General features: G+C 44.3%; 1 protein-coding gene across 6 annotated transcripts in view; it reads right to left on the minus strand.

Annotated features, from left to right (window-relative positions):
• The window catches only part of OCRL (OCRL inositol polyphosphate-5-phosphatase), a 193,176-nt gene that overhangs the window by 96,825 nt on the left and 71,048 nt on the right, over nucleotides 1-25,303 (minus strand). For all 6 annotated transcript variants that reach the window (XM_029607427.1, XM_029607425.1, XM_029607424.1 and 3 more), the window contains 2 exons: nucleotides 3,545-3,661; nucleotides 2,910-3,097 (listed from right to left, as the gene is read on the minus strand). In XM_029607427.1, the coding sequence (XP_029463287.1) occupies nucleotides 2,910-3,097; nucleotides 3,545-3,661 (305 nt within the window). The remainder of the gene's footprint in view (nucleotides 1-2,909; nucleotides 3,098-3,544; nucleotides 3,662-25,303) is intronic.

The following is a 25,303-nucleotide window of genomic DNA, read 5'->3' on the forward strand; positions in this document are numbered from 1 at the left end:
GAATGGGTCGGAAAGATCCCTCCTTTTTGGGAACCACAAAACAAATGGAGTAGTGACCTCGACCCAGCTCGGTGACGGACACTGGTCTTATCGCTCCTAAAGCCCGCAGACGCTGAAGAGTCTGACGGACGGCTTGCTGCTTGTGGAGAGAACCGCAAGGCGAGAAGAGAAATCTGTCTCTGGGGGCGTAGACAAAATCCAATGCGTAACCTTGACTTAGGATGTCCAGAACCCACTGGTCTGACGTGATGCGAGCCCACTCCCTGTAAAAGAGGGAGAGCCGGCCCCCCACCCGCGGGGTCAGCTCGTGGGCTAATTTGGCATCATTGTGATGGTTTAGGGGTTGAGCGAGAGGCTGTAGCCTCTTTGCCCGTTCGCCTACCTCGAAAGGACCGATTCCAGCCTTGAGAGCGATAAGATGGAGTCCTTGAAGCTGGCTGTTGCCTGTTTGTTCGAGCGCGACGCTGGTTCCGAGATCGGTTTCTGGAAAAACTAAAAGACCTAGCCGAACGAGGTCTGTCCTCTGGAAGTTTATGCACCGCATTCTCATTCAGGGACTTGATTATCTGGTCCAAATCCTCTCCAAAAAGGAACTTTCCCTTAAAAGGTAAAGAACCCAGACGTGTCTTGGAAGAGGAATCCGCCGACCAGTTGCGGAGCCAGAGAAGACGGCGGGCCGAAACAGCTGAAACCATTGACCGAGAGAGAACTCTAAGAAGGTCATAAAGTGCGTCCGCACCATAGGCTATCACAGACTCTAGCCTATCTGCCTGTTGAGCTTCAGCAGTAGGGAGATCCTGCGAGGTGAGTAGTTGTTGAATCCAACGTAAGCCAGCCCTCTGCGCAAGAGCAGTGCAGATAGCCGCACGCACTCCGAGAGCAGAGACCTCAAAAATTCTCTTAAGAAAAACCTCCAACTTTCTATCCTGCAGATCCCTCAGAGCTGTACCGCCCGTTACAGGGATAGTGGTGCTTTTAGTCACCGCAGAGACCGCAGAATCTACTGCCGGTACTTTTAAAAGGTCTAGAAAATCCATGGGAAGAGGATATAACTTTTCCATAGCTTTGCTGACCCTGAGGGAGGCCTCTGGAGTATCCCATTCTCTAGAAATCAGTTGTAAGAAACTGGGGTGAGTAGGGAAAGCCTTTGCCATGGGTCGAAGGCCCGCCAGGAGAGGGTCTCCCTTCTTAATTTTAGGGTCTGAGGGTGTTGGGTCCGGAGGAGGATCAATGTCCATCTCCTGTAGAATATGTGGAATGAGACCTTCCAACTGCTCCAGCTGAAAAATGCGAAGCACTCGGGGATCGTCCCCTTCCAGCTGAACTGAAAGAGAAGGATCATCTCCTGCCAAATCCTGTAGTACATTTCCCTGTGGAATAACCGGAGAATTCCGTGGTAGACCCACGGGAGGTTTGTTAGGCAGTGGAGTAGCACTTGTAACTTGGGCCACACCCTGTGCCGAAGGTCCCCCTAATGAAGGATCCAAACGTGGTAACTTGGCAGGAGGAGGACCCCTGGCCGTACCCATAGGCTGACCGCAGCTCTGTAAAAAGGCGCGGTGCATTAAAACTACAAATTCCGGGGAAAAACCTGGTAGTCCTGTAGGTAGCCCCCCCCGGGGGTTCCCCTACTGTAAATGGGTCTTCTGAGCCGACTGTGGGTGTCAGAACGGCCGGTGGACGAGAAACTGAATCCCCTGTGTCCTCACAATCAGAAGCGCCGGTTTCTCCCTCAGAAAACAAAATGGCCGCCGTTCCCGCGCTCAACGGGAACGGAGCCTGCCGCTGACGAGAAGTGCCGTCCTCCAAGTGGTGTCCTGTGCCTTCCCCTGATGGTGTGTTAACTTTCTCGGGGAGGTTACAATTGGAGCACAGCCCCTCGGCAGAGAGGCGGCTGCCCAAACGCCCGCAGGAAGCACAAGAAGGAGTACGCGACATGAGGGAGGAGTTTCTTCCCCCAGGGAGGCAGGAACCAAACGGCGCGGCAGAGACCTGAAACAGGTACTATTAAATAGCGAACAACGCTAAAAACACCCTCCTTCTTCCTACCAGCCCAAGCACTGCCGGGGAAAGGACCTCCCAGCAGGCAGCAGTCCCGCAGAATGGCGTGTCGCGGGACCGCGGGTAGGAAGACACGACGGACTCGGGAGGAGGGTGGTGAAACTGACAGGAAAAATTTTTGTCAGAAAGTTGTCCTCCAGTGCCGCCCAAAAACGGCAAGAGGTAAAATTCACTGTTTCTGAAAGAAAAAAGTATTAAAACACTTACCCCAAAGTTTCTTCCCCAAGAGAGAATAAGAGAGGAAAGGTGTTCAGAAACAGTAAGTTAACAAGGTCCTGTCAGTAGCAGACAAAAGTCTGAAATAAAAGCTTTAGCAAAATAAAATATTAAAATTATGAAGCTCTTTTCCTTTTTTTTTTTTTTTTTTTTAATTTCTTGATCCCTCAAGAGAATAGGAAAAGACCTAAAGAAGCTGTGCTGGGGACTGAACAGTCCCCTGCTCACACCTGCTGGAGTCAGAAGATACTGAGGATTGAGGCACAGGGGGTCACGTCATATAGAACCCCCTCTAATTTTTGCTTCTGACTCCACCTGCTGGACTGGGAGCATAACCCACAGTCTGGACTGATCCTTGTACGTACAGGGAACTGATGGATTTCAAGGAATTAAACATTAGAGGCAAACAGACTTCACCCTCTATGCTGGAACAGTAAAAGAAGTCCATAAGACTAAGACAGCAGAAGCTGTTAACACAATAGTTACTGGGCACTGGCACACATGGGAGGGACACACTACTGGCAAGTCAACTCTTTGAATAAAGTTCCATTAGTCACTTGCAGGGGATAAATGAGATATCACACAGTTAGCCCTACAGTCAAAACACCAATGTATAACTTCTTGCTACTCACTCATGTTTCATAATGTTGAGCAGAGGTAGGTTCTGGTCAAGTACCATAAAACTCATCCGGGCACAGATATCCTTATAATCCTGATTCCGCCGTTCAAAATCTTCCACATGGGCAGCAAGGTGGGAATTAATGATACAGAAGGAGGTGTTGTGAAAGACAAACCTCACAGCTACTGCTCCTTTATTACCCTGGAAAACAGGTGACGTATTAATCATCTGGGAGTAGTCAAGCCATTACTGAAGCTGGCTGAGGTATGTTAGAGGCAGAGCTGGACAGGAATGGAATCTCTAATGAATTTACAGAACCCACCATTGGTCATTGCTGCTTACAGTCCTTAATCAGACTGACTGAATGAAAGACTAAAATAACATGAGTGAAAAGGGAAAGGAAAAGAAGAGAGAGAGAAGAGAGAGAGAGAATAGTCTAGCCAGAGAAAAAGTGAGAACCAAAGAATAACATTTACAGAAACCACACTAATTATTCAGTTTCACTTGCCATGAAAGCTAGAAACACAAAGTATATGTTATCATTCATATAGTATTGCTTTTAATGACAGAAGTATAGTCAGTTGCTGTGTTTCAGAGGACAGACACAGTCCATAGATCTGGAGATGTAACTCGAGATAAGTGACTCACCATTTTCCCCATAATGCCGGTGCCCACTGTTTCTGCCACAACATCGCGAATATGTTTGAAATGGTCTTTCTTAGCAAATACCAGCAACATCATTCCAACCAGCCGGATCAACCGAATCTGCAAAACCAATACCATGAGAATCTGAGGATCTTCACATGATCTGCAAGGAACTCAGCACAACATACTACATAGTTCACATGGTGGGTAAGAAGCAGTGCCAAAGATCTGCTATGCACACCCAAACATTAGGTATTAGTAATGGTTTAGACTTCATTTCGAACCTGCAATTCAACAGAATTGGAAACTCTGCAATGAGGACATGGTCTGAGAGAACAATAATTCAATATCTACTTTGGGATAACTTGGCAAAGCAGAGATTGAATTATTGTTCTGTTTGGGGATTTTTTCTCAACATTCTATTAAATGACCAAATAAGTAGTGTTTTACTTATTTGCAAATGTTAAAATTCAAAGAAAAAAGTAATATCATGCAATGACAAAGATGGACCTATGATTGTATATAAAGCTCTGTACTAAAGATCATTTTTATTGTGATCAGTACAACCCAGTACGATGATCCTCCTTTGCATGATCTAGCTCTTGATGGGCGTTTTCTGCTACTAGTGTAGAGGAGGATTTTTTCTTTTGGTTTGACTAACCAAGAAACACATTTTCAGAGCTTTAAAGAAAAAGTTCCAATGGGTCCAATGGACACACAGAGTAGTTTCTGATCCTCAAGCCACGCAGTATGCCTCAGTTCTGTAATTAAGCTAATCATAACTCAACTCTAGAAAGGGAGGAGGGAGTTTATATGTAACTGTTGATTCCTCTGACTTCAGAGAACACTTGTCACCAATAAGCAGCTTCACTTTCTCTGATGACAGGGTGACTTACCAAGTCTCATTAATAGCACTTATTAGCTAAAAGTTGCCTTTTAACAAAAAAAGGGGTAGATAATAAGTCCCGTCAACAGCATGGAACAACTCTATTTGGTTTGTTAAAGCTCCCTTTTTTTTTCATTTAGGATGACAATCCTAAATGAAAACAAGAGGCCGTGGTGGAGCTGAAGTTGGATTCTAACCCTCTAAACAAACCTTGAAAAATAAGTTGTCCAAATGTGCCATCAGGTCAGGAGTTAGAATCTAAATAATGGGATGCAACAGTGCGTAATGAACTCCAATTTACAATTTTGCAAATATCTTCAACAGCCATGACCCTTGATTTGCCCTTCTGAAGTAAAACTAGCTTGTGGCATAAGTGAAAGATAGGCAAACTGTTATTCAATTAGAGTTCTCTTCAAAATAGCAATCTCAGGTTTATTGGGACAAAAAGAAACAAAAAGGGGGGTGGAGTTTCTAAAGCCTTTAAGTTGCTCCAGATAGAAGGTAATGGCTCACTTGTGATCTAAAGCGCGTAGTGCTTGTTCACTTATTGTGTCACTGATCCTTTAAAACAAATGTTGGAAGGACAGTTAAGATGGAAATCCATAAACCTATTGCCATGAACCTATTACCAAAATACTCAACTGTTCTCTCTCCTCTGGTTTAGTCCCTGATTCATTAAAACAGGCTATTGTCAAGCCAATTATAAAAAAAACACCAAGCTTGACCTTGCAGACCCAGCTAACTACCGGCCAATCTCAAACTTACCCTTCCTAGCAAAAACCTTGGAAAAGGTTGTGAATAAACAATAATAATAGAAGGACTAGGGGGCATTCCATGAAGTTAGCAAGTAGCACATTTTTTCGCTTAATACACAATAAAGCTCTGAAATTTGTTGGCAGAGGCTGTGGTTAGTGCAGTTAGTGTAGCTGGGTTCATAAAAGGTTTGGATAAGTTCTTGGAGGAGAAGTCCATTACCTGCTATTAATTAAGTTGACTTAGAAAATAGCCACTGCTATTACTAGCAACAGTAACATGGAATAGACTTAGTTTTTGGGTACTTGCCAGGTTCTTATGGCCTGGATTGGCCACTGTTGGAAACAGGATGCTGGGCTTGATGGACCCTTGGTCTGACCCAGCATGACATGTTCTTATGCTCTTACAGACCATTTAGAAACCCATAATTTCCTATTCCCCACCCAATTCGGCTTCCACAGATTTTTCAGCACCAAGACTCTTCTAATTTCCCTCTCGAACACTCTCCTCAAGGGACTGGACCAAGGCCACTCCTACATTCTTGCCTTTATTTTTTTATTTATTTTTAATTTTTATATACCGAGGTTCTTATAGAGACTACAAATCACTCCGGTTTACATATAACAATAAACTGCCCAACAGAGATAAGGGGCTTTACATAGAACAGTGGCACATATGTAACAATATAACTGGATGACAATATTGCCTTGCTCGACATCTCTTCCACCTTTGACACCATAAACCACAACACTCTAATTAACCATCTCACAGAAATTGGTATTACAGGAACAGACATATTCTGGTTCAAATCCTATCTTGAAAACAGAACTTACAAAGTCAGAATAGGAAACACCGAATCCAATCCCATCAAACTAACACAAGGTGTCCCGCAAGGATCCTCCCTCTCATCCACTCTCTACAACATCTACATTTTGCCCCTTTGCCAACTGCTAACAGATCTAGACCTAACGCATTTCATATACGCAGACGACGTCCAAATCCTTATCCCCATCAAGGACTCCCTCTCCAAAGCCCTCCAATTATGGGGAAAACTGCCTTACCGCAATAAACAATCTCCTCACTGATCTGCACCTAGCCCTCAACACTACCAAAACAGAACTAATCATTTCTACCAACAATAACTTTCAGTCTGCAACTCTTTTCCCTCTCCCATCTCTTTCTCCCAACATGTTAGTGATCTTGGTGTCTCCACTGACAAACACCTTAACCTAAAAAAATTCATTAACTCAACCACCAAAGAATGTTTCTTTAAATTACACGTCCTCAAAAATCTAAGACCCCTCCCTCATTTTAATGATTTTCGCACTGTCGTCCAGGCTACCGTCTTTTCTAAAATCAACTACTGCAATTCCCTACTCCTCGGCCTCCCCGCCACCTCCATCAAACCTCTACAAATGCTTCAAAATGCCTCTTCTAGGATTCTAACCAACACCCGTAAAAATGAGCACATCACCCCCCCATCGGCTCCCAATTTCATTCAGAATTCTCTATAAAACTCTCAATTATTCACAAAACTCTCCACAACAGTAATAATCATTGGCTAAACGATTCTCTCTGATACTATGCCTCCACTCGCCCCACTAGATCAGCCTATAAAGGAACCCTTCATACTCCCTCGCCCAAGATCACACACCTTAACACCACTAAAGAAAGTGCATTATCAATTGCTGGACCTACTATCTGGAACTCCATGCCCCCCGATCTACGACTAGAACAATGCACCCTGAAATTAAAAAAAAAACTGAAGACCTGGCTCTTTAAACAGGCATTCCCGGATTAGAGAGCTTGTCCCTACCACACCCCACACTCCCCTTGCTGCTATGACTGCCCTGTAAATTTTTCCTCCCGCAATTCCTCCCTTGATAAACACATTTTTAACCTTGCTTCCATCCTGAACCAAATAACATCAGTGGCTACCTGTAAGCCACTTTACTTATTTTGACATTGAATGTTACCTCTATTTTATGTTTATTTCTCATTGAATGTTACACTAATTTAATAACCACGCTGTTACACACCACAAAATCTCCTTTTTACATTATCTTGTTCCTAATATTCCTAACCCTGTCTCTTTAACCGCTCTATGTTCCATGTATTGTATCAAGTTATATGTAAACTGATATGATGTACCTACAAATACAAAAACAAACAAACAAATAAATAAATATACAAATAATAATAATAATCTTGGCAGAAATTCAGGATGCATATAAACTACGATCCTGACGAAATGAAATTTAGTATAAGGTGAATAAGTTACTAAGGCCTGAAATTCCCAAATTCTGGTGACTGCTACCAAAAATGCAACCTTCCAGATCAGACACTTTACCCACAAGAGGTCAGAGGCTCATAGGGGTTTTTATCACATTGAGACCCCATGACACTGCATGTGACTTGAAGGAAAATTGGTCTTACCTGCTAATTTTTGTTCCTCTAATATCACAGATTAGTCCAGACAAGTGGGTTTTGCATCCTTACCAGCAGATGGAGGCAAAGAACAAAACTTTGAGGTACTGCTACATAATTGAGAGTGCCACTTGCAGTCCCTCAGTATTGACCTATACCCAAGTCAATGTGTAGAGAAAATTGATCCCCCAACTAGAGCGGAAAGTTAACTCAGGGTTGAAGCCCTCCCTTAACTGGAACCCCCACTTCCTCGCAAGGAACGATAAACTCTTAACCTCAGCGCATCAACCTATTTACAATCTGTGGATACAATTTGAGAATGCAAACAGGAAATGTGGTCTTTCAGCAGCCAGGGGAATGGTCTCTGGGCTGATCTGTGGTATTACAAATACGAAAATTAGCAGGTAAGAACCAATTTTCCTTTCCTGTTCATATGCCCTCATGTAACCGAAACTTTATTGGCACCTACTAGCTAATTTATAATCCTAACCAGACTTATTTATGTGCCTATCTGTAAACCATTGTGATGGTATACTACTAAACGACGGTATAGAAAAGTTTTTAAATAAATAATAAATAAATGCCAGATCAGTCCAGACAAGTGGGATGTACCCAAGCACCCTTAAACTGGGTGGGGACCCAAAAGACCCGCACACAATACACTTTCACCAAATGTGGCATCTTCCTGCACCCGAACATCCAAACGGTAATGTCTGATGAAAGTATGGAGCAAAGATCACGTCACAGCTCTGCATATCTCTTGAGGCAAAACTGACATTCCACCCAGCAGGCAGCTTGTGCTCTTGTAGAGTGCGTGCGCAGACCTATCGGTGCTTCTTGGCTTTTACAAACATAAGCCTAACAAATGGTTTCTTTCAGCTAATGCAAAAGAAGCTTTGACCCCTTTCTTTGCCCCACCAAACAACACAAAGAGATGATCCAATCACTGAAAACTGTTAGTGACCTTAAGATATCGTAATAGAACCTGGTGCACATCCAAAAGATGAAGATCTTTGGACTCTGGCGAAACCCGAGACCACTCCGGAAAGGCTGGCAGCTCAACCATCTGATTAACAATTGGCAAGAAGAATGGAACCGTATGCAGTGTATCCCTGTGACTGAAAATATGCAAGAACGGATCTCTGCAGAACAAAGCCTGAAGCTCCAAAATCCATCTGACCGAACAAATGGCCAACAGAAACATTGTCAAGGTCAGGTCTTTTAGTGAAGTTCCTTGCAAGGGCTCAAACGGAGGCTCACAGAGCACTTTCAGAACCAAATTAAGACTCCAATCATGGCAAATCTTATGTACTAGAAGGCGCAAATGCTTAATGCCTCTCAGAAAACAAACAACATCAGGATGAGAGTCCTAAGGCAACCCAAGGCTGACACCTGCATGCGGAGTGAGCTATATGCCAACCCTTTTGATAACCCTTGTTGCAAAAAGGCCAAAATGTGAGGAATATCCACACCCAGCGGATCCAGCTGCTGCTCCAAACACCAAGACTCAAAAACTTTCCAGAACCTGACATAATTTATTTATTTATTTATTTAACTTTTAATATACCGACATTCATAGGGCATATCATGCCGGTTTACAAAAAACTGAAGCAGGTAGAAAATACAGTGAACGAGGGTAGGGGAGAAGGGGAGCAGGCAAGAAAAAGGTGAGAGGTGGGCAGGGGAAGAGCAGCAAGAAAGAATAGGGCAGAAGGAGAGAGAGGAACAAACAACTTGATAAATATAATAAAAGGAACCTAATTGTAACTGTTTTAAAATTATAAATTAAGGCGAAGTATTCATTTACAATAGATCAGTTGTATGATTAATTGATTGAAGGGGGAGGGGGGGAGGGAGGCGGAAGAAGAAGGACGAGGTGGGAGGGGGAGATAGGGGGCAGGGAGGGTGGGCTAGGGAGGTAAGGGGAGGCTGGGGGGTGAAGGGGGGGAGGACGGTGATGGAAGGGGTAGGGAGTGGGCTAGGTTTGATTGGCTTCTGGGTAGGCTTGCCTGAAGAGCCAGGTCTTGATGCCTTTTTTGAAAGACTGTAAGGAGGGCTCAAGTCGAAGGTAATGGGGAAGTGAGTTCCAAAGGGTGGGGCCAGCTATGGTAAACGCTCTTTCTCTCGTGTTGGAGAGGTGTGCGGTTTTGAGAGGTGGGGTGTGTAGGGTGCCTGCAAGGGCATTTCTAGTAGGACGGTTAGAGGTACGGAAGTGAGGCATGTTTTTAAGCCAGGCGGGGTTGTTTTTATGAAGGGCGTTGTGCAGGATGGTGAGGGTTTTATATTTAATGCGGTATGGTATGGGAAGCCAGTGCAGGTCCTTTAGGATGGGGGTTATGTGGTCAGTCTTACGGGTATTGGTGGTGATTCAAGTGTTCTATGGAACTTGACAGATGGGGCAGAGAAGTAGAAGACTTGGAACTTGACAGATGGGCCAGAGAAGTAGAAGTAGAAGACCTTCTAGCCTGGAGCAGAGTGGAAATAACTGGCTCCGACTATACTTTTAGTGGCAATTGCCGGCTCTCAAAAGACAAGCCGCGAGACAAAAGTCATCCTCCCGATCCGAGAATATGGGCCCTTGATGAAGAACCCCTGGGAGATGAGTCAATCTGAGAGGTTTGTCCATCGCGAGAGACATCAGATCCACGAATCACGTCCGGCATGGCCACTCCAGTGCTACCAGAACCATCCTCCCTGGGTGCATCTCTATTAGACACAAGAAGCGTCTGACGAGAGGCCAGGGAGGAAATACGTACAGCAGAACTCCTCTCAGCCATGGGCACACCAGCACATCTATTCCCTCTGATCTGACTTCTTGTCTGCGACTGAAGAATCGGGTTGTATTGGCACTGCCCCGTGTGGCCATGAGGTCCACTTGGGGATTGCCCCATCTGTCACAAATGAGAGCTTCAGGGGACTGCCCCATCTGTCACAAATGAGAGCTTCAGGGGACTGCCCCATCTGTCACAAATGAGAGCTTCAGGGGACAACTCCCATTTCCCTGGATCCAACTGCCGCCTGCTGAGGAAGTCTGCTTGCACATTTTCCCACTCCTGCGACATGAGAAGCTGATATTCCTTCTAGGAAAAGTTCCACCCACGCAAAGGGATGCCGAGCCTCCAGAGCCACAGCATAATTCTTTGTCCCTCCTTGACGACTGATGTATGCCATTGTCATCACATCGTCGGAAAAGACTCACCATCTGACCCTTAATCCAAGGCAAGAATGCCTCCAGGACCCTGGGAACTGCCCTTGTCTCTAGGTGATTGATTGACCAGGCCACCTCCACTGGCATCTAAAGACCTTGAGCCGACCGTCCCCCAACGTTTGAGGCTGGCATCCTTAGTAACCACTACCCAGTCCGGAGACTCCAGATCTACTCCCTTCTCCAGGTTGTGTCGCAACAGCCACCATGAAAGACTGGACTTGAACTCCCCCCTGTAGCGGTAAAGGCAGTTGCTACTGCTCTAACAATGGATTCCATCTGGACAAGAGCACCTTCTGCAAGGGTTGCATGTGAGCAAAGGCTCATGGAACCAAATCCAATGTGGACACCATGGAACCCAGAACCTGCAAGTAATCTCACACTCTGGGTACTGGCAGACATAACACTTGATTCTGCAACTTCGACACTCTGTCTGAAGTCAGAAACACACTGCCCCTCTGAGTATCGAACAGCACCCCCAAATATTCCAGCGATTTGGTTGGAACCAGATGGCTCTTCGTCAGTTTTATTATCCAACCCAGCGATCACAATCTGTCCATCACCCGCTGCACTGAGCTACCGCACTCCTACTTCATCTTTGCCTAGATGAGCCAGTTGTCCAGATATGGGCAAACCAGAATCCATTCTCAGGGCTGCCGCCACTACCACCATCATCTTTGTGAAGGTTTGTGGCACTGTGGTCAGCCCGAATGGAAAAGCTTTGAACTAGAAATGTTGCCCCAACACCACGAACCTCAGAAACATCTGATGATCCACCCGGATGGGAATAGCAGGTAGGCCTCCATTAGATCTAATGCTGCTAGGAACTCTCCTTTGCAATCCACTGCTATCACTGTGCGCAACGTTTCCATGAGAAAACGCAGAACCCGCAGGGCCACATTAACCCTTGGCAGATCCAGAATGGGTCGAAACATGCCCTCTTTTTTGGGAACCACGAAATAAACAGAGTACCTCCCCCGCCCTTGCTTGGAGAGAGGTACTGGAACGACTGCATCCAATCTTAGCAACCTCGGCAGTGTATCCCTCACTGCCTCCTGTTTGCTTCAAGATGAACAATGGGACTCTAGAAAGGCCTCCCTGATGGGGTGCGAAAATTCTAAGCTGTAACTGTCTCTTAGCACCTCCAGAACTCACTGGTCCGAGGTGACCTTGGTCCAAGTTCCATAGAAGCGGGCTACTCTTCCGCCTACAGCCTCCATGGAGGAATGGACCACCTTGGCTTCATTGCGTTGACTTTCCTCCCCTAGTCGCCTGACCGACAGAATCTCTGAAGGATCTGTGGGAGCCTTGAACAGATAGTTGTCTTCTCAAAAATTGCTTCTGTCCCATTGCCGAGGAACTCTTGCCTGAACAAAAATGTCTTGTATCCTGAAAACGGGAACCAGCAGGAAAACTGTTTTTGCCACTCCTCTTATTCTCCGGCAACCTATTCCTTTTTAACACTCCCAAGCTCTTCATCAGCTGGTCCAGATCCTCCCCAAACAGGCGTTTCCCTTTGAAGGGGAGATTACAGAGCTGGGACTTGGACCATGTGTATGACGAGCAATTTCGAAACCACAAAAGCCTGCGAGCCGCCACTGCCGAAACCATTCTTCTGACAAATGTACAAATCAAATTATATAGCGCATCTGCCACATAAGCGACTCCAGCTTCCAAGCACGCCGACTGCGTGGAGCTGCTGGGACATGTAGAACTCTGCTCTTGAGCCTTCTGCACCCAGCATAAGAAGGCTCTCTGCATCAGACTGCCACAGATTGCCACCCGGAGACTCAAGGCAGAAACCTCAAATATCCGCTTTAACTGCATCTCCAGTCTACAATCCTGAATATCCTTCAGAGTGGCTGAACCTGCCACAGGAATAGTTGCTTTCTTGGTGACAATGGAGACTGCTGCATCCACCTTTGGCAGCTTCAACAGGTCTAAGGTCTCTTCCATCAGCGGGTATAGCTTTGCCATTGCCCAGCTTAAGACCTGTGTCCGTGGAATCTCATTCCCGATTAACCAATTTTTAAATCTTCTTAGGCAATAGGAAGGAACTAGGATCACCCCTCAGCCCCTGATTTACTCCCTCATTGTCTGACTCCTCTTGAGTGACCTTGATACCAAATTCCTCCAAAACCTGAGTATCAGGGGATGCAGCTCCTCTTTCCTAAACAGGCAGATAATTCTTGGGTCATCTCCCTCTGTCACCGGTATCTCGTCTGGATCAGGGTCATCCTTGTCTGTATCCGGGTCTGCATCGGGATCACCCCCTATAGGGGCACCTGCAGGATCCTCCTGAGGATCATCCGAGCCGTCCAAATTCCTTGGATCACCTTCGGTTTCTGAACCGTGCTCCAGACCCAGATGTCTGAGCAAACCGCCAGAACCTCTCGACGAGACCTCCCTAAGTCTCTTGGAAGGATTTTGCGGCTGCCGTTTCCCTGGGTTGCTTCCCGCCTGCCCTCTTCCATGCTAGGAAGGCCTTATGCAGGAGTAGAACAAAATCCGGTGAAAACTCTTCCAGATCCTCCTCCTCCCCATCGAGGTTGCTCCCATCTGATTCTTCCCCTATGCTAAGGTCCTGCGCTGCCGACAGTCTCATGGGAGAAAGAGCCGGAAGAGAGTTCCTGGGCGCCCTGGAATTTGTGGTCTTCTGCCTGCAACCCTCGGAGGGCAAGGCGGCCCATTCCAGTCCCGCCGGGACCTCTGCTGTGGGCCCTGAAGACCTAGTGGCCATCCTGTCCGGGGTCATATCTGCGGAGGCTCCCTCCAGCACAGAGCACAGGGCCACCTCATTCAACCACACAGATCACAACTCGCATGCTTTACAAGCAGCCATGCTTCACGTCATCAGGTTCAGGGAAGAAGCAGTGGTCTAGCAGAAGGAAAAACACGCCGCGCTGGTGGTTTGCTCAGAGGCACGCACCTGAACAGGTCTGCCAGAAAAACGTGCTTGAGCAATCAGCATGTTAGCCCCCCAGGGCCCCTGGAGAAGCAGCGGCCTAGGGGAGAAAAAAAAAACCCACTCCAGCGCTTGCAAGCAGGCTGCTCACATGGTATGTCTACAGAGCTGTGCGCCTGCACAGGCCCGCCTTTGCGCGTAGTGAAGCAAACACGCCTGAGCCTCCTGCCTGACAGAACCCCAGATTCCCCAGTGGCCACGGCAGCTCAGCTTCTCCCTCCTTCCAGCACCGACAGCTCCCACTGAATAAAAACAGCCCCTGCCACCGAGCCGTCTTGACCAAAGCTCCTGTTTCTCTCTCCTTTTTACTTTTTTTTTTTTTTTAAACGGTAATACTCCCCTGCCAGGAGGAAGACGGCTTGAAGGAGGAGACCTCAGAGGAAAGAGGGAGCCAGTCCCCTGGCTATCAGTCCCTCCGGAATTAGCGGGCTAAAGCCAGACAGGAATAGCCAACCCCCCGCTTACCCGGAACCACCTGAGGGATGGTCCACCAAGGTACCTAACACTTCAGGGAACACTGTAGCATATTCTGTCTTCTTTCTCCATTTCTTTTCTTTTTCTTTTTTTTAAATAGATTGCAGGATTGCACCTCTACCATCTGCTGGAGACAGAGAAATACTGAGGGGCTGCAGGTGCAGTGCCTCAAAAAGTTTTGTTCTCTGTCTTCATCTTCTGGTAGGGATGCAAACCCCACTTGTCTGGAGTGATCTGGGGTATGAACAGGAATGGAAGGTTTCAAATGAAGTAAACCTTACAAGAAGAAGCCCAAATTCATTTGATGCATTCAACTGCTTGTTTACTTTTAATTTTAATGGCTTTTTGCAAGGCATCTAGTATAAGATGTATACTTCAATACCATGTTACTTAAAGTTTTTTATATGTTCTTCGTTCTATGTAATGCTCTCAGGCAAGTTTAATTGTTTCACTGTAAACCGGTTTGATTTGTATCCAATGCAAGAAGATCGGTATATAAAAAAAACCCAAAAATAAAATAAATAAATAAGAAACAACTAAGAGTTCTACAAAAATCTACATAATGGGTGGTATGCACTAAATACACTAAGATGAACCATAAAAGACCACATTCTGAGATATATAGAAAATAGTCGAGCTGGTTTTGTGCGAGACAGAAGAAAGGATTAAGGGACTTGCTATTACAATAAATAGGAAACCTCCTCTGTTTACAATCATATAACCTTCTAATGGATTTGTTCCTAAATACTTGGCAAATTTCCTGATGTGGCATATATGAACCATCATATATGTGAGGTCATTGCAGCTATTATTAGAGACCCCTTCACTTTCAGTTGTACAGATGACAATTATTAGGAAGGCTAAATTTAGCTGTTTTGCCCCGATCCTTTTGGAATCAGCTTCCTTTGGAGTTGCATGGGGATTCTGAAATTCTAGAAGGGTGTGAAACATGGTTGTTTATCCTTGTTTTGATTAAATTGTTGGCAGTTTTTAGGGTTAGCAAAGCTGTGGGAACATTTTAGGGGCAAGGTTTTATTTTATGGGTAAACTGGGTTGGAGATGGGATGGTGTGTGAACTGTGTATGATATATGTTTTAGTTATTAAATTTGTAAAGTATTATTGCTGTTTTTATCTGCTCTGAAGTTATGAAAATAGTGGGAATTAAATGTCAATAAATAATAAAATAAAGCCACTGGAATGAAGAGACCAAAAGAACTTATTAACTTTGCTCTAAAAATCCTAGCTGTGAAGGCAAGGAATCGGAGGTTGGGATAAAGCATTGCTCTTGGGTTCTGTGATATTAGATTTGGAAAAGTGAAGCTCATAATCCCTTAGTCTGTCAGCAAGCCAGTCGGTATATGTTCCACCCTGTCTTCTCAATCATCCACCTTATAAAATTAAACCTTTTTATTTTTTACACAAATAAAAACCCCAACATTGGTAAATGTTTCCTGATGAACTGCATCGGGGGAAATTATATTACTTACTGAAAAGACATGTTTTCTGTTAGACATCAAATGGCCTCATGACATGTTTCATGTCCAAGACAGAACACGTCTTTTTAATAAGTTATATTATCATTTCCCCCTGATGCAGATCATCATGAAATATTGGCTGTCGGGGTTTATATTTGCATAAAAAAGGAGAAGTTTTAATATATAAGATGGATGATTAAAAAACTGGGTGGTCTTTAGAGACATGTACTGACTGGCTTGCTGACACTATAAGACAAGTGTGTGAGGAAGAACAGAGTCTTCTGACTGCAGGTATTCCCAGATTCGCTAAATGAACTTTTACTGTTTAAAATATATTTGAGCCTAGTATAGAAGTTGTGTATGATTGCATAATTGTGTGCCTTGGATTTTACGATGGGACATATTTTAACTGAAACCAAAAAGTGTGCAATCTAGACTGCTTTTCTGGGTTTGAGAAAAAAAATCAAAAAACAAGAATACCTAACTTTCGGTGGATTAGATAAACAGAATAAGTGCATGTCAAGGAATATTTTGGTCATTGATAATCTCAACTGTTAAAAGCCCTCCCTCCCTCTCTACCCACCCACCCCAGGGTTGCTCTTCAAATACAGTCTTGCTGGGATACATAATAGGTAACAAGATAATTTGCTAATTCTTTATCAGATTAAAGGAGTTTTCTATCAAAATCAAATGAACAAGATGACTATTAGTCAATGTAACAACTGTGAAGCCTTTATCTTAAAGCAAACCATCTGGAGGCTTGGGACTCTCCTCAATGAAAATGGAATTAGCTCACCTTAAAGCTGAATTAGTAACTACCAAGGAAACCTCAGCCACTTTACAGCATTCAGGAATCTTTAGCCCCTACCACAGAAGAGTCACAAACCCAGAAACAAAGGGTTTACAGTTGGCTCAGGTAGGATAAGACCAGTGACCCAAAGACACCCACTCTTTACAACAGTGCTGCCCAGATGCCCTCCTCCACTTGCACAAAACATCCAGAAACACAAATAGAAATGGATTACAGTGGGTTTTGGTAGGATAAGACCAGTGATGCGGAGACATTCACTCTCTCAAATGACATAAGTACAAATTCATTCTCCGTATTGGAAAATGAAGAAGCTCTAGTAATGGAGACTGGGTTTCATCTTTCCTTTCTGATCTCACATCGATGCGCAGAGAAATTCCATAACACAACCAAAAACCATAAGAAGCAGCCTGTTGTACTGGGAGACTCAGTCATTAGAGGCACTAATTTGGGAAAGCTTCTCGAGGGGAACACTATAGTTAAATGCTTTCAGGATCCTCAGCTGGTAGAAATGCTAATCAGATACTCAATGCAATCAATGAAGAAAGTAAGGATTCTGAAGTTGGAACTAATGACCTTGCTAGAAACAACATCCAAGCCGCACAGAGAGATTTCCAGACTCTGGGCAAGCAGAGTCTGGAAATCTGCCTTTTCAGAAGTGTTACCGGTTCATGGAAAGCAGCAGGATAGGCTAAGCTGTATAAATAATTTCAATGCATGGCTCAAAACTTGGTGTAAGGAAGAACGTTTTGGGTATATTGGGGGCTGGGGCCATGTATGGAGCAGTACGAGGCTCTATGTCAAAGATGGCTTACATCTATCTGTGGCAGAAAAAAAGATCCTAAGTAATAAATTCAAATCATACACCGTAAGACATTTAAACTAGAGGACGGGGGTGGCAAAAGGAAATTGAAATATCACCCCATCATCTCCAAGAAGTGGGTGAAGAAATTAACAAAAATCAGCTGAATAGGGCAAAAAAAAGCTGTCCACGGAGAGAAGCTGGAAAGCTATGAGCACAAATGCTCATAGTCGGGGCAATAAAATCCCAGACCTGCAGGCTCTAATGGTGGAAGCAGTTTTGGATATTGTTACTGTTACAGAAACATGGTTCACGGAGTCTCATGATTGGGATATGGCCATCCCTGGCTATAACTTGTTTAGGAAGGACAGAAAGTATAGAAAAAGTAGAGCAGTAGCTCTTTATGTCAGAAACAATATCCAAGCAATTGAAATGTAAGGGATGTGGGGTAGGGAAGAAGCATTATGGGCTGTCCTAAAAAAAAAAAAGATGATGCTTCAATTTACATTGGTGTGGTCTACAGGCCAGAGATCTGATTAAAGACATCCAAAAGGTGGGAAAGAAGGGACTAGTGTTGCTAGCTGGAGATTTTAATCTGCCGGCTGGAGATTGGAGCATCCCATCTGCGGACTCTACAAGTAGAGAGATAGTGGAGGCTTTTCAAGGGGCTCTGTTCAAACATAGTAATGGAACCCACGAGGGAGGGTGTGATACTTGACCCGATGCTCTCAAATGGGGATAATGTCTCAAATGTCCGAGTAGGTGCCCACCTGAGCACCAGTGACCATCAGATGGTATGGTTTGATATTGCAAACAGGATACAGAGAAAACGCACAAAGACCCAAGTTTTGAATTTCACAAATACAGATGGTGTCAAAATGGAAATGTTCCTTGAGTAAGAACTGGAAGCTTGGGAGAAAATGGGTGAGTTGGAACAACAGTGGGCCACACTGAAAGGAGCTATTACAAAGGCAACAAAATCTATATGTTAGAAAAGTGAACAAAAGTAAGTGAAAAAAGAAACCGATCTGGTTCTCAAAGGAGGTGGCTGACAAAATAATGGCAAAAAGAATAGTGTTCACGAAGAATAAAGGATCTCAAAAAGAGGAACACAAGGAAGAATACCTGGTGATTCTGAGGGACATGAAGAAAGAAATCAGGAAAGAAAAAGGTTAAGTGGAAAAAAGGATTGCCAATGAGGTAAAGTGATGTGACAAAACATTTTTCAGATATATCAGAGAAAGAAGGAAGGTCCGTAGTGGTATAGTGAAACTGAAAGGTGACCAGGAACAATGTGTGGAGAGAGACGAAGAAATGGCAGAAATATTAAACAAATACTTCCGTTCAGTGTTCACTAAAGACGACTCTGGAGAAGGACTGTTGCTCATAGACAAGATTGTAGATGGGAATGGGGGTAGGCAAAATTCTGTTTATGAAACAAAGTATGGGGAGAGCTAGACAAACTGAAAGTGAACAAGGCCGTGGGGCTGGATGAGATACATCCCAGGATACTGAGGGAGCTCAGAGATGTGCTGGCGGCTCCGCTGAAGGATCTTTTCAATAGATCCCTGGAAATGAGAGTGGTGCCGTGAGATTGGAGAAGAGCACTGGTGGTCCTGCTTCACAACATTGGTAGCTGAGAGAAGGCTGGAAACTACAGGCCAGGTAGCCTCACATCGGTGGTGGGAAAATTAACGGAGACGCTGCTAAGGAAAGGATAATGAACTATCTACAATCTGGTGGGTTGCTGGACCCTAGTCAGCATGGATTCACCAGGGGATGGTCCTGCCAGACAAATATGATTGATTTTTTTGATTGGGTGACTAGAGAATTGGATCGAGGAAGAGCGCTGAATGTGATCTACTTGGATTTCAGCAAAGCATTTGATACGGATCCGCATAGGAAGCTGGTGATTAAAATGAGAAGATTGGGAGTGAATGCCAAGGTGGTGGGGTGGATTACAAATTGATTGCTTGAAAGGAGACAGCAGGTAATGGTAAATGGAATCTACTCTGAAGAGAGAGTTGTGTTAAGTGGAGTGCCACAAGGATCGGTGTCTGGACCAGCTCTGTTCAATATCTTTGTGAGCGACATTGGAGAAGGGATAGAAGGTAAAGTTTGTCTATTTGTGGACGATACTAAGATCGTGGGAAGATTTGGACACACCTGAAGGAAAGAATGAAAAGAGATTTAAGAAAGCTAGAAGAATGGTCAAAAGATTTGGCACCTGGGACTCAATGCCAAGAAGTGCAGGTTCATCCGAAAGAGCTGTAGGTGATAAAGGGTGAAAGGCTGATGTGCACAGACCAAGAGAGGGATCTTGGGGTGATAGTGTCTGGGGATTTGGAGGTGGCAAAGCAATGTGACAAGGCGAAAGCTAAAGACAGAAAAATGCTGGGCTGTATAAAGAGGAATAACCAGTAAAAAAAAAAAAAAAAAAAAAAGGAGGCGATAAGGGACCTTAGTGAGGCCTCACCTGGAGTTCTGTGTTCAGTTCTGGAGCCCGTATCTCAAAAAGGTAGAGACAGGATGGAGGTGGTTCAGAGAAGGACGATGAAAATGGTGTGGGGACTGTATTGGAAGATCTATGAGGAGAGGCTGAAGGATCTGAATATGTACACCCCGGAAGAGAGGAGGTGCAGGGAAAATGTGTCACAGACCTTCAGATACCTAAAAGGTTTCAATGATGTATGGACTTTGAACCTTTTCGGTTGGAAAGAAAACAATAGAATTAGGGGTCATGAAATCAAACTCCAGCAGGGAGACTCAAAACCAATGTAAGGAAATATTTCTTCACAGGGAGGGTGGTGGAGGCCTGGAATGCCCTTCCGGAGGAGGCAGTGAAGAAGAAAACAGTCAAAGAATTCAAAGGAGCATGGGATAAACACTGCGGATCTCTAAAGGCTAGAAGACAGAAATGAGATAAGCATACAGGAGGTAACTTGCTGGTATGGTGGTTACTACACAGCAGAAGGCATGGAGATTACTATTCTTAACCAATAAACCTTGATGCTTTTAATGCAACTGCAACATTGCTCTCTTCTTTGAATGGGTGGGTGGGGGTGGGGGAGGGGAGGCTGAAAGGAAAGAGGAATTTGAATTCAGAAACAACCAACACAAGCCATGACTTTTTTTTTTTTTTTTTTTTTTTTTTACAGTCTGGGGTACTGATGCTCAGACATGAAGAAAAAAAACACAGGACTGCTTCTACGGCCAAGTCCATAAGCAAAGCACGGCAAGCAGCACTGACTGATCCATGGGGGTAACCTGGGCAAGCAAATACTACCGTGGGAAGCTTGCTGTCATTTCTGTTTCTTATTATCATCCCTATATTACCAGCATTCAGGATTCTTTGCATCCAGCAGCAGCACTTTGTATATTTGCGCAGTGTCTTTTTTATTTACATATTTTAACTTTGTTGCATGTAGTGGTCGTGGAAGCCTCTATCCGGTCTATCGTGTTAGAGATTTATTGAAACATACAATTTGACCAGGGGTTCTTAATTTTTGCACACAACTGTAAAATAATAAAGCTTATTCTCTCTTTATGGGAAGGATCAGTACTATTACACAAGAGGCATCCATTTTTTTTTTTTTTTTTTTTTTTTTTAAAGAATGCAGATCCAGATCTCCAACGGTTCTATTCTTGCTTTTGTTAATTAAACTTCACGTAATTAAGATTTAAAGGACAGCCGTTTTCTCTGAAGCAACTTATCTTTGCTCTGGCACTGCCTGGAGGCACCCAGTTCTCCCAAAGGACTTTTTCTTTTTTTTTTTCGATCTGGCAATCTCCTCCAAATCCTTTGAGCTTCCGCTCAATCAGAACCTAAGCTGAAATCCAGGACCATATGCCTGCATTCACAACTAGTGGCCATCTCCTCCCTCCCTATGTTTTTTGTTTTTTTTTTTAATCACTACAGGGCAACAGTCCTCAGCCGGGGGTCATGCACCAGGGCTCCTTCCAGAATCTTGCAATCACTGGCCCAAGGTCTTGCCACTAGGTGTTACCATTGTGCAATGATTATCACTCCTCCTCCCCTGGGGGCTATGAACACTGCCTCTGCCCCCTGCTGGAAAACCTCAGCCTGGAATCTAATCCGGTTCCCTTCACACGGCAGCGCGTAGCACTGCCACGGTGCCAGCCTCTCAAAGGACTTTACATCCAGTAAAACAAATCAATACGCGAGAGCCTACATAAGCAATTAAGATACGAAGATATACGAGTGTAACGAAACCAAGAATTGCAGCTTGCTGTACAACTGGCAGAAGAAGGTCAGATGATTCAAAACAGAAATAACTTCTACCATTAGAAAGTCATTTTGTCAACACAGCAATTTCTAAATTAACTATTGGCTTGGAAGCAAATTTCAATTCTGTTTCCTTTACTTTGCACAGAAATAAAGGTTAATAAACGGAAAAAATAATATCTTTTTATTGGAATAACTTAATACAATTTTATATTTTTCCTTCCCTAAAACACAGGGCCTGTTAGTATTTCTATCAATAAATCTGCACATACACACACACACAACAGGCTAAATGCACTAAGGATGCTTTCCCATTTTATACCAATGGAAAAAACTGCTTAGAACATCAGTACATCTGATAAGGAAAGTAAATATAAAAGCAGAACTTATCAGAGAATTAAAATACAATATTTGAACTGGACTTGAAAGGTTATACATGGAAATATTTACTCCTTATCAGGCCTCTGTAATAATCTGCGCATTAAGAAACCGTGCACTGCATTTCAGCACACAGTTTTAATGCACAAATTACACTTTTTTTAAACCCCGATGCAGTAAACATATGCTATGCTAACGTAGCGAGAGTTTAAAAAACACACTGACTGGAAAATGTGTATTCAGCACAGGTCGAATGCACATTTTGGCTTGGGAAGAGAGTGGGGTCCCTTAAAACATTTATTGCAGGGGGGGAGAGAGTACTTATCTGGCTAAGTGGCAGCAGCTTAACCGTGGCCAGATAGCTGGATATGTCCAGACTTATCCGCTATCTGGCTGTGGTTAGATGCCACCACTTAACCAGATAAATCAAGACGTATCCAGCTATCTGGCCACGGTTAGCTGCCACCACTTAGCTGGATAAAGTATGAACCAGGGGTCAGAATTTATCCAGCTATCTGGCCCAAAGCAGGAAAAACCTAGTTTGTTTCTACCTGTCCCTTTTAAGTTTCAAGTGCCAGCACAGCAACGCTAGAAACGTTACTCCACCTCTGACCAGGAGTAAAGTTTCCATGGTTAACAAAACCTGGGCTAGGGCTAGTGGACGTCTCTGCTTAATGCCCTCATTCGCATGGGATTTCCATGTGAGGGTGCTAAGTGGTACTCACATTTTTTTTTAACACACATTTTGTGAGTGTAAAGCTGCGTGCTACGTCGGCAGTAAGGTTTACACTCCCAAAACGTGCGTTCACGTGCGGGTAAAGCAGTTGCATTTGGCTGAACGCACCTTTCTGCATTGGCCTGTCAGTGTGTGACAACTTGATCTCCACAGACACACCAATGCTCTCAACCTTCAGGTTTGGGCGCTGTAACGCTGGACTCGTTTTTCACCCATTGGGCAGGTGGAGGGAGGCAACACACACCAGCTACTCACTACAATCAGACAGATTCAGTAAACACATACTATTTTATGAAGATAATAAAAGTTACAGATATCACTTGTCAGGTAAGGAGTGTCAGTGTTAAGGTTCACATTCACAAGATTTATGCAGTGCAGATAAAAATCAGCTTTTACCTGCATAAACTGGGCCTTTTAAAAATATCCCCCCCTTTGACAAGATACTTGTTTTTGCAACAATTTTGACAGAATAAATGAAGCCAAGGATTGCATAGCAAGGTTAACATGCTTCCTAATTCACAACACCCAAAGGTGTACTGACCAACTCCAAACCCACCATACACACAGGGGACATTCAATCACCCCTCAGATTAACATAACTACCTACCCCCGACCGCTACTTTAACCATTACACTATTCTGCAGATAACCCCAAAACTATTTCTAGATACGTTCATGTTTATCCAATTTTTCCCTTAATGAATAAGTAATTTTCTCAAGGATTGCAATCGTCATCATTTGAGAATACCATTGATATATATATATATATTGGGAGCACCCTTCCAGCATTACACCCTACCCCTTAATCTGGTCAGGGCATTCCTCATCTGCAGGTATAGGGTCTGCGCATTCTCCGCTATCTGAAACTGCTTAATCAGGTCAGCAAATGACTCAATGCTGTCTCCCCTCCATAGCTGACAGAAAAATCAAAGACCACACTTCTACAAGTTAGCCATGGCCAGGAAAAAGGAACTGTATGATAGATATGGATTTTTAGCCAGTGGCAACACTGGAGAACATTCCCCCCTTGGGATCCCCAGATGTTTACAGGCCTTCCTACAAATATGCACCATCTGTGCAATTAAAGGATTACTCTTTAGGACTCTCCTGGCAACTACCGAAAGAGAAGATAAAGTCTGGAGTAAGGACAATTCTATTCCCTCCACATGAGCCCTTTCCAACTGAAACTCCCACTTGAGACTTCCGGGTTGAACCACTCTCGTACACACACCAATAACAACTCTGGAAATCCCATACCCCCCTGTGATTTGGGCCTACACAACACCTCTCCCTCTTAATACGTGCTACCATGTTATGCCAAATAAAACTCTCCACCTGTCCATTCAAGGCTATAAAGACAGAATGAGACAGATTACAAGGAAGATGTTAGAACAAAATACATCAGCTTACGCAAAATACACATCTTAATTAAATTTATCCGCCCCCAACTAGGAAATGTACAGGTCAGGCCAGACTTCGAGATCCTTCCTCACAGTTGCTAGGAGTGGAGAGTAATTTAAATGAAATAGTTCTCTAAAACTTGGGGCAAACCTAATGCTTAAGTATGTGAAGTCCAGGTAATTTTGTCTACAGAAAGTTTTTGTATGGACAAAGTTAGCCTGACAAAAAGAAGGTGGGGCTGAAGGTCTGGTGACAGTGAGCTAACGTATTTAGCCAGATAAGACCATATTGAGTATTATCTGGCTAAATTTGTGCAGAGGAGTTGGTCAGCACAAATGGCAGGCCTAGTGTTATAAGAAAATTGGTTCTTACCTGCTAATTTTCATTCTTGTAGTACCAAGGATCAGTCCAGAAAAGTGGGTTGTGCATCCCTACCAGCAGATGGAGTCAGAGAACAAAGCTTTGGGCACTGACATATATACAAGACTGCCACCTGCAGACCCTCAGTATTGTCCTATACCCAAGCCCAAGCTAACAGAACTAAAGAGCGAGAGGTAGCAAACATCAAAACCCAGACTACCCCTCTGCTCTAATCAAAAAGTAACTAACTCAACCGTGCATAACTGCTCCATCAATCCGCTCTGCCAAAAAAGGAGCTTAAAGAAATGTTTCAGGCTACAATATTGGCCAATGGTAGCCAACACAGTCTTTCGGAATCTGAAATAAGGGGTGGGCCTCTGGACTGATCCTTGGTACTACAGGAACAAAAATTAGCAGGTAAGAACCAAATTTTCTTTTCCCAGTACTTACCAGGATCAGTCCAGAAAAGTGGGATCTACCCAAGCCACCCTACACTGGGCAGGCTCCCGAAAGACCTACACGCAGCACACTCTCCCCAAAGGACAATTCATCAGACGCCTGGACATCCAAGCGATAAGGCTTCGTGAAATTGTGAATCGAAGACCACACCGCTGCCCTACAGATCTCCTGAGGTGACAAAAGCTGACACTCTGCCCAGGAAGCAGCCTGGGCCCTAGTGGAGTGAGCCCTAAGATCCAATGGAACCTGCCTTCCATGGGCAATGTACGCCGAGCTAATGGCTTGTTTAATCCACCTAGCATGGGTCGCTTTAGACGCTTTGTCTCCTTTCTTCGGGCCCCCGAACAGGACGAATAAGTGGTCAGAACGTCGAAAGTCATTGGTAAC

This window comes from Rhinatrema bivittatum, chromosome 6 (genome assembly GCF_901001135.1).
Source record: "Rhinatrema bivittatum chromosome 6, aRhiBiv1.1, whole genome shotgun sequence".
Lineage (NCBI taxonomy): Eukaryota > Metazoa > Chordata > Amphibia > Gymnophiona > Rhinatrematidae > Rhinatrema > Rhinatrema bivittatum.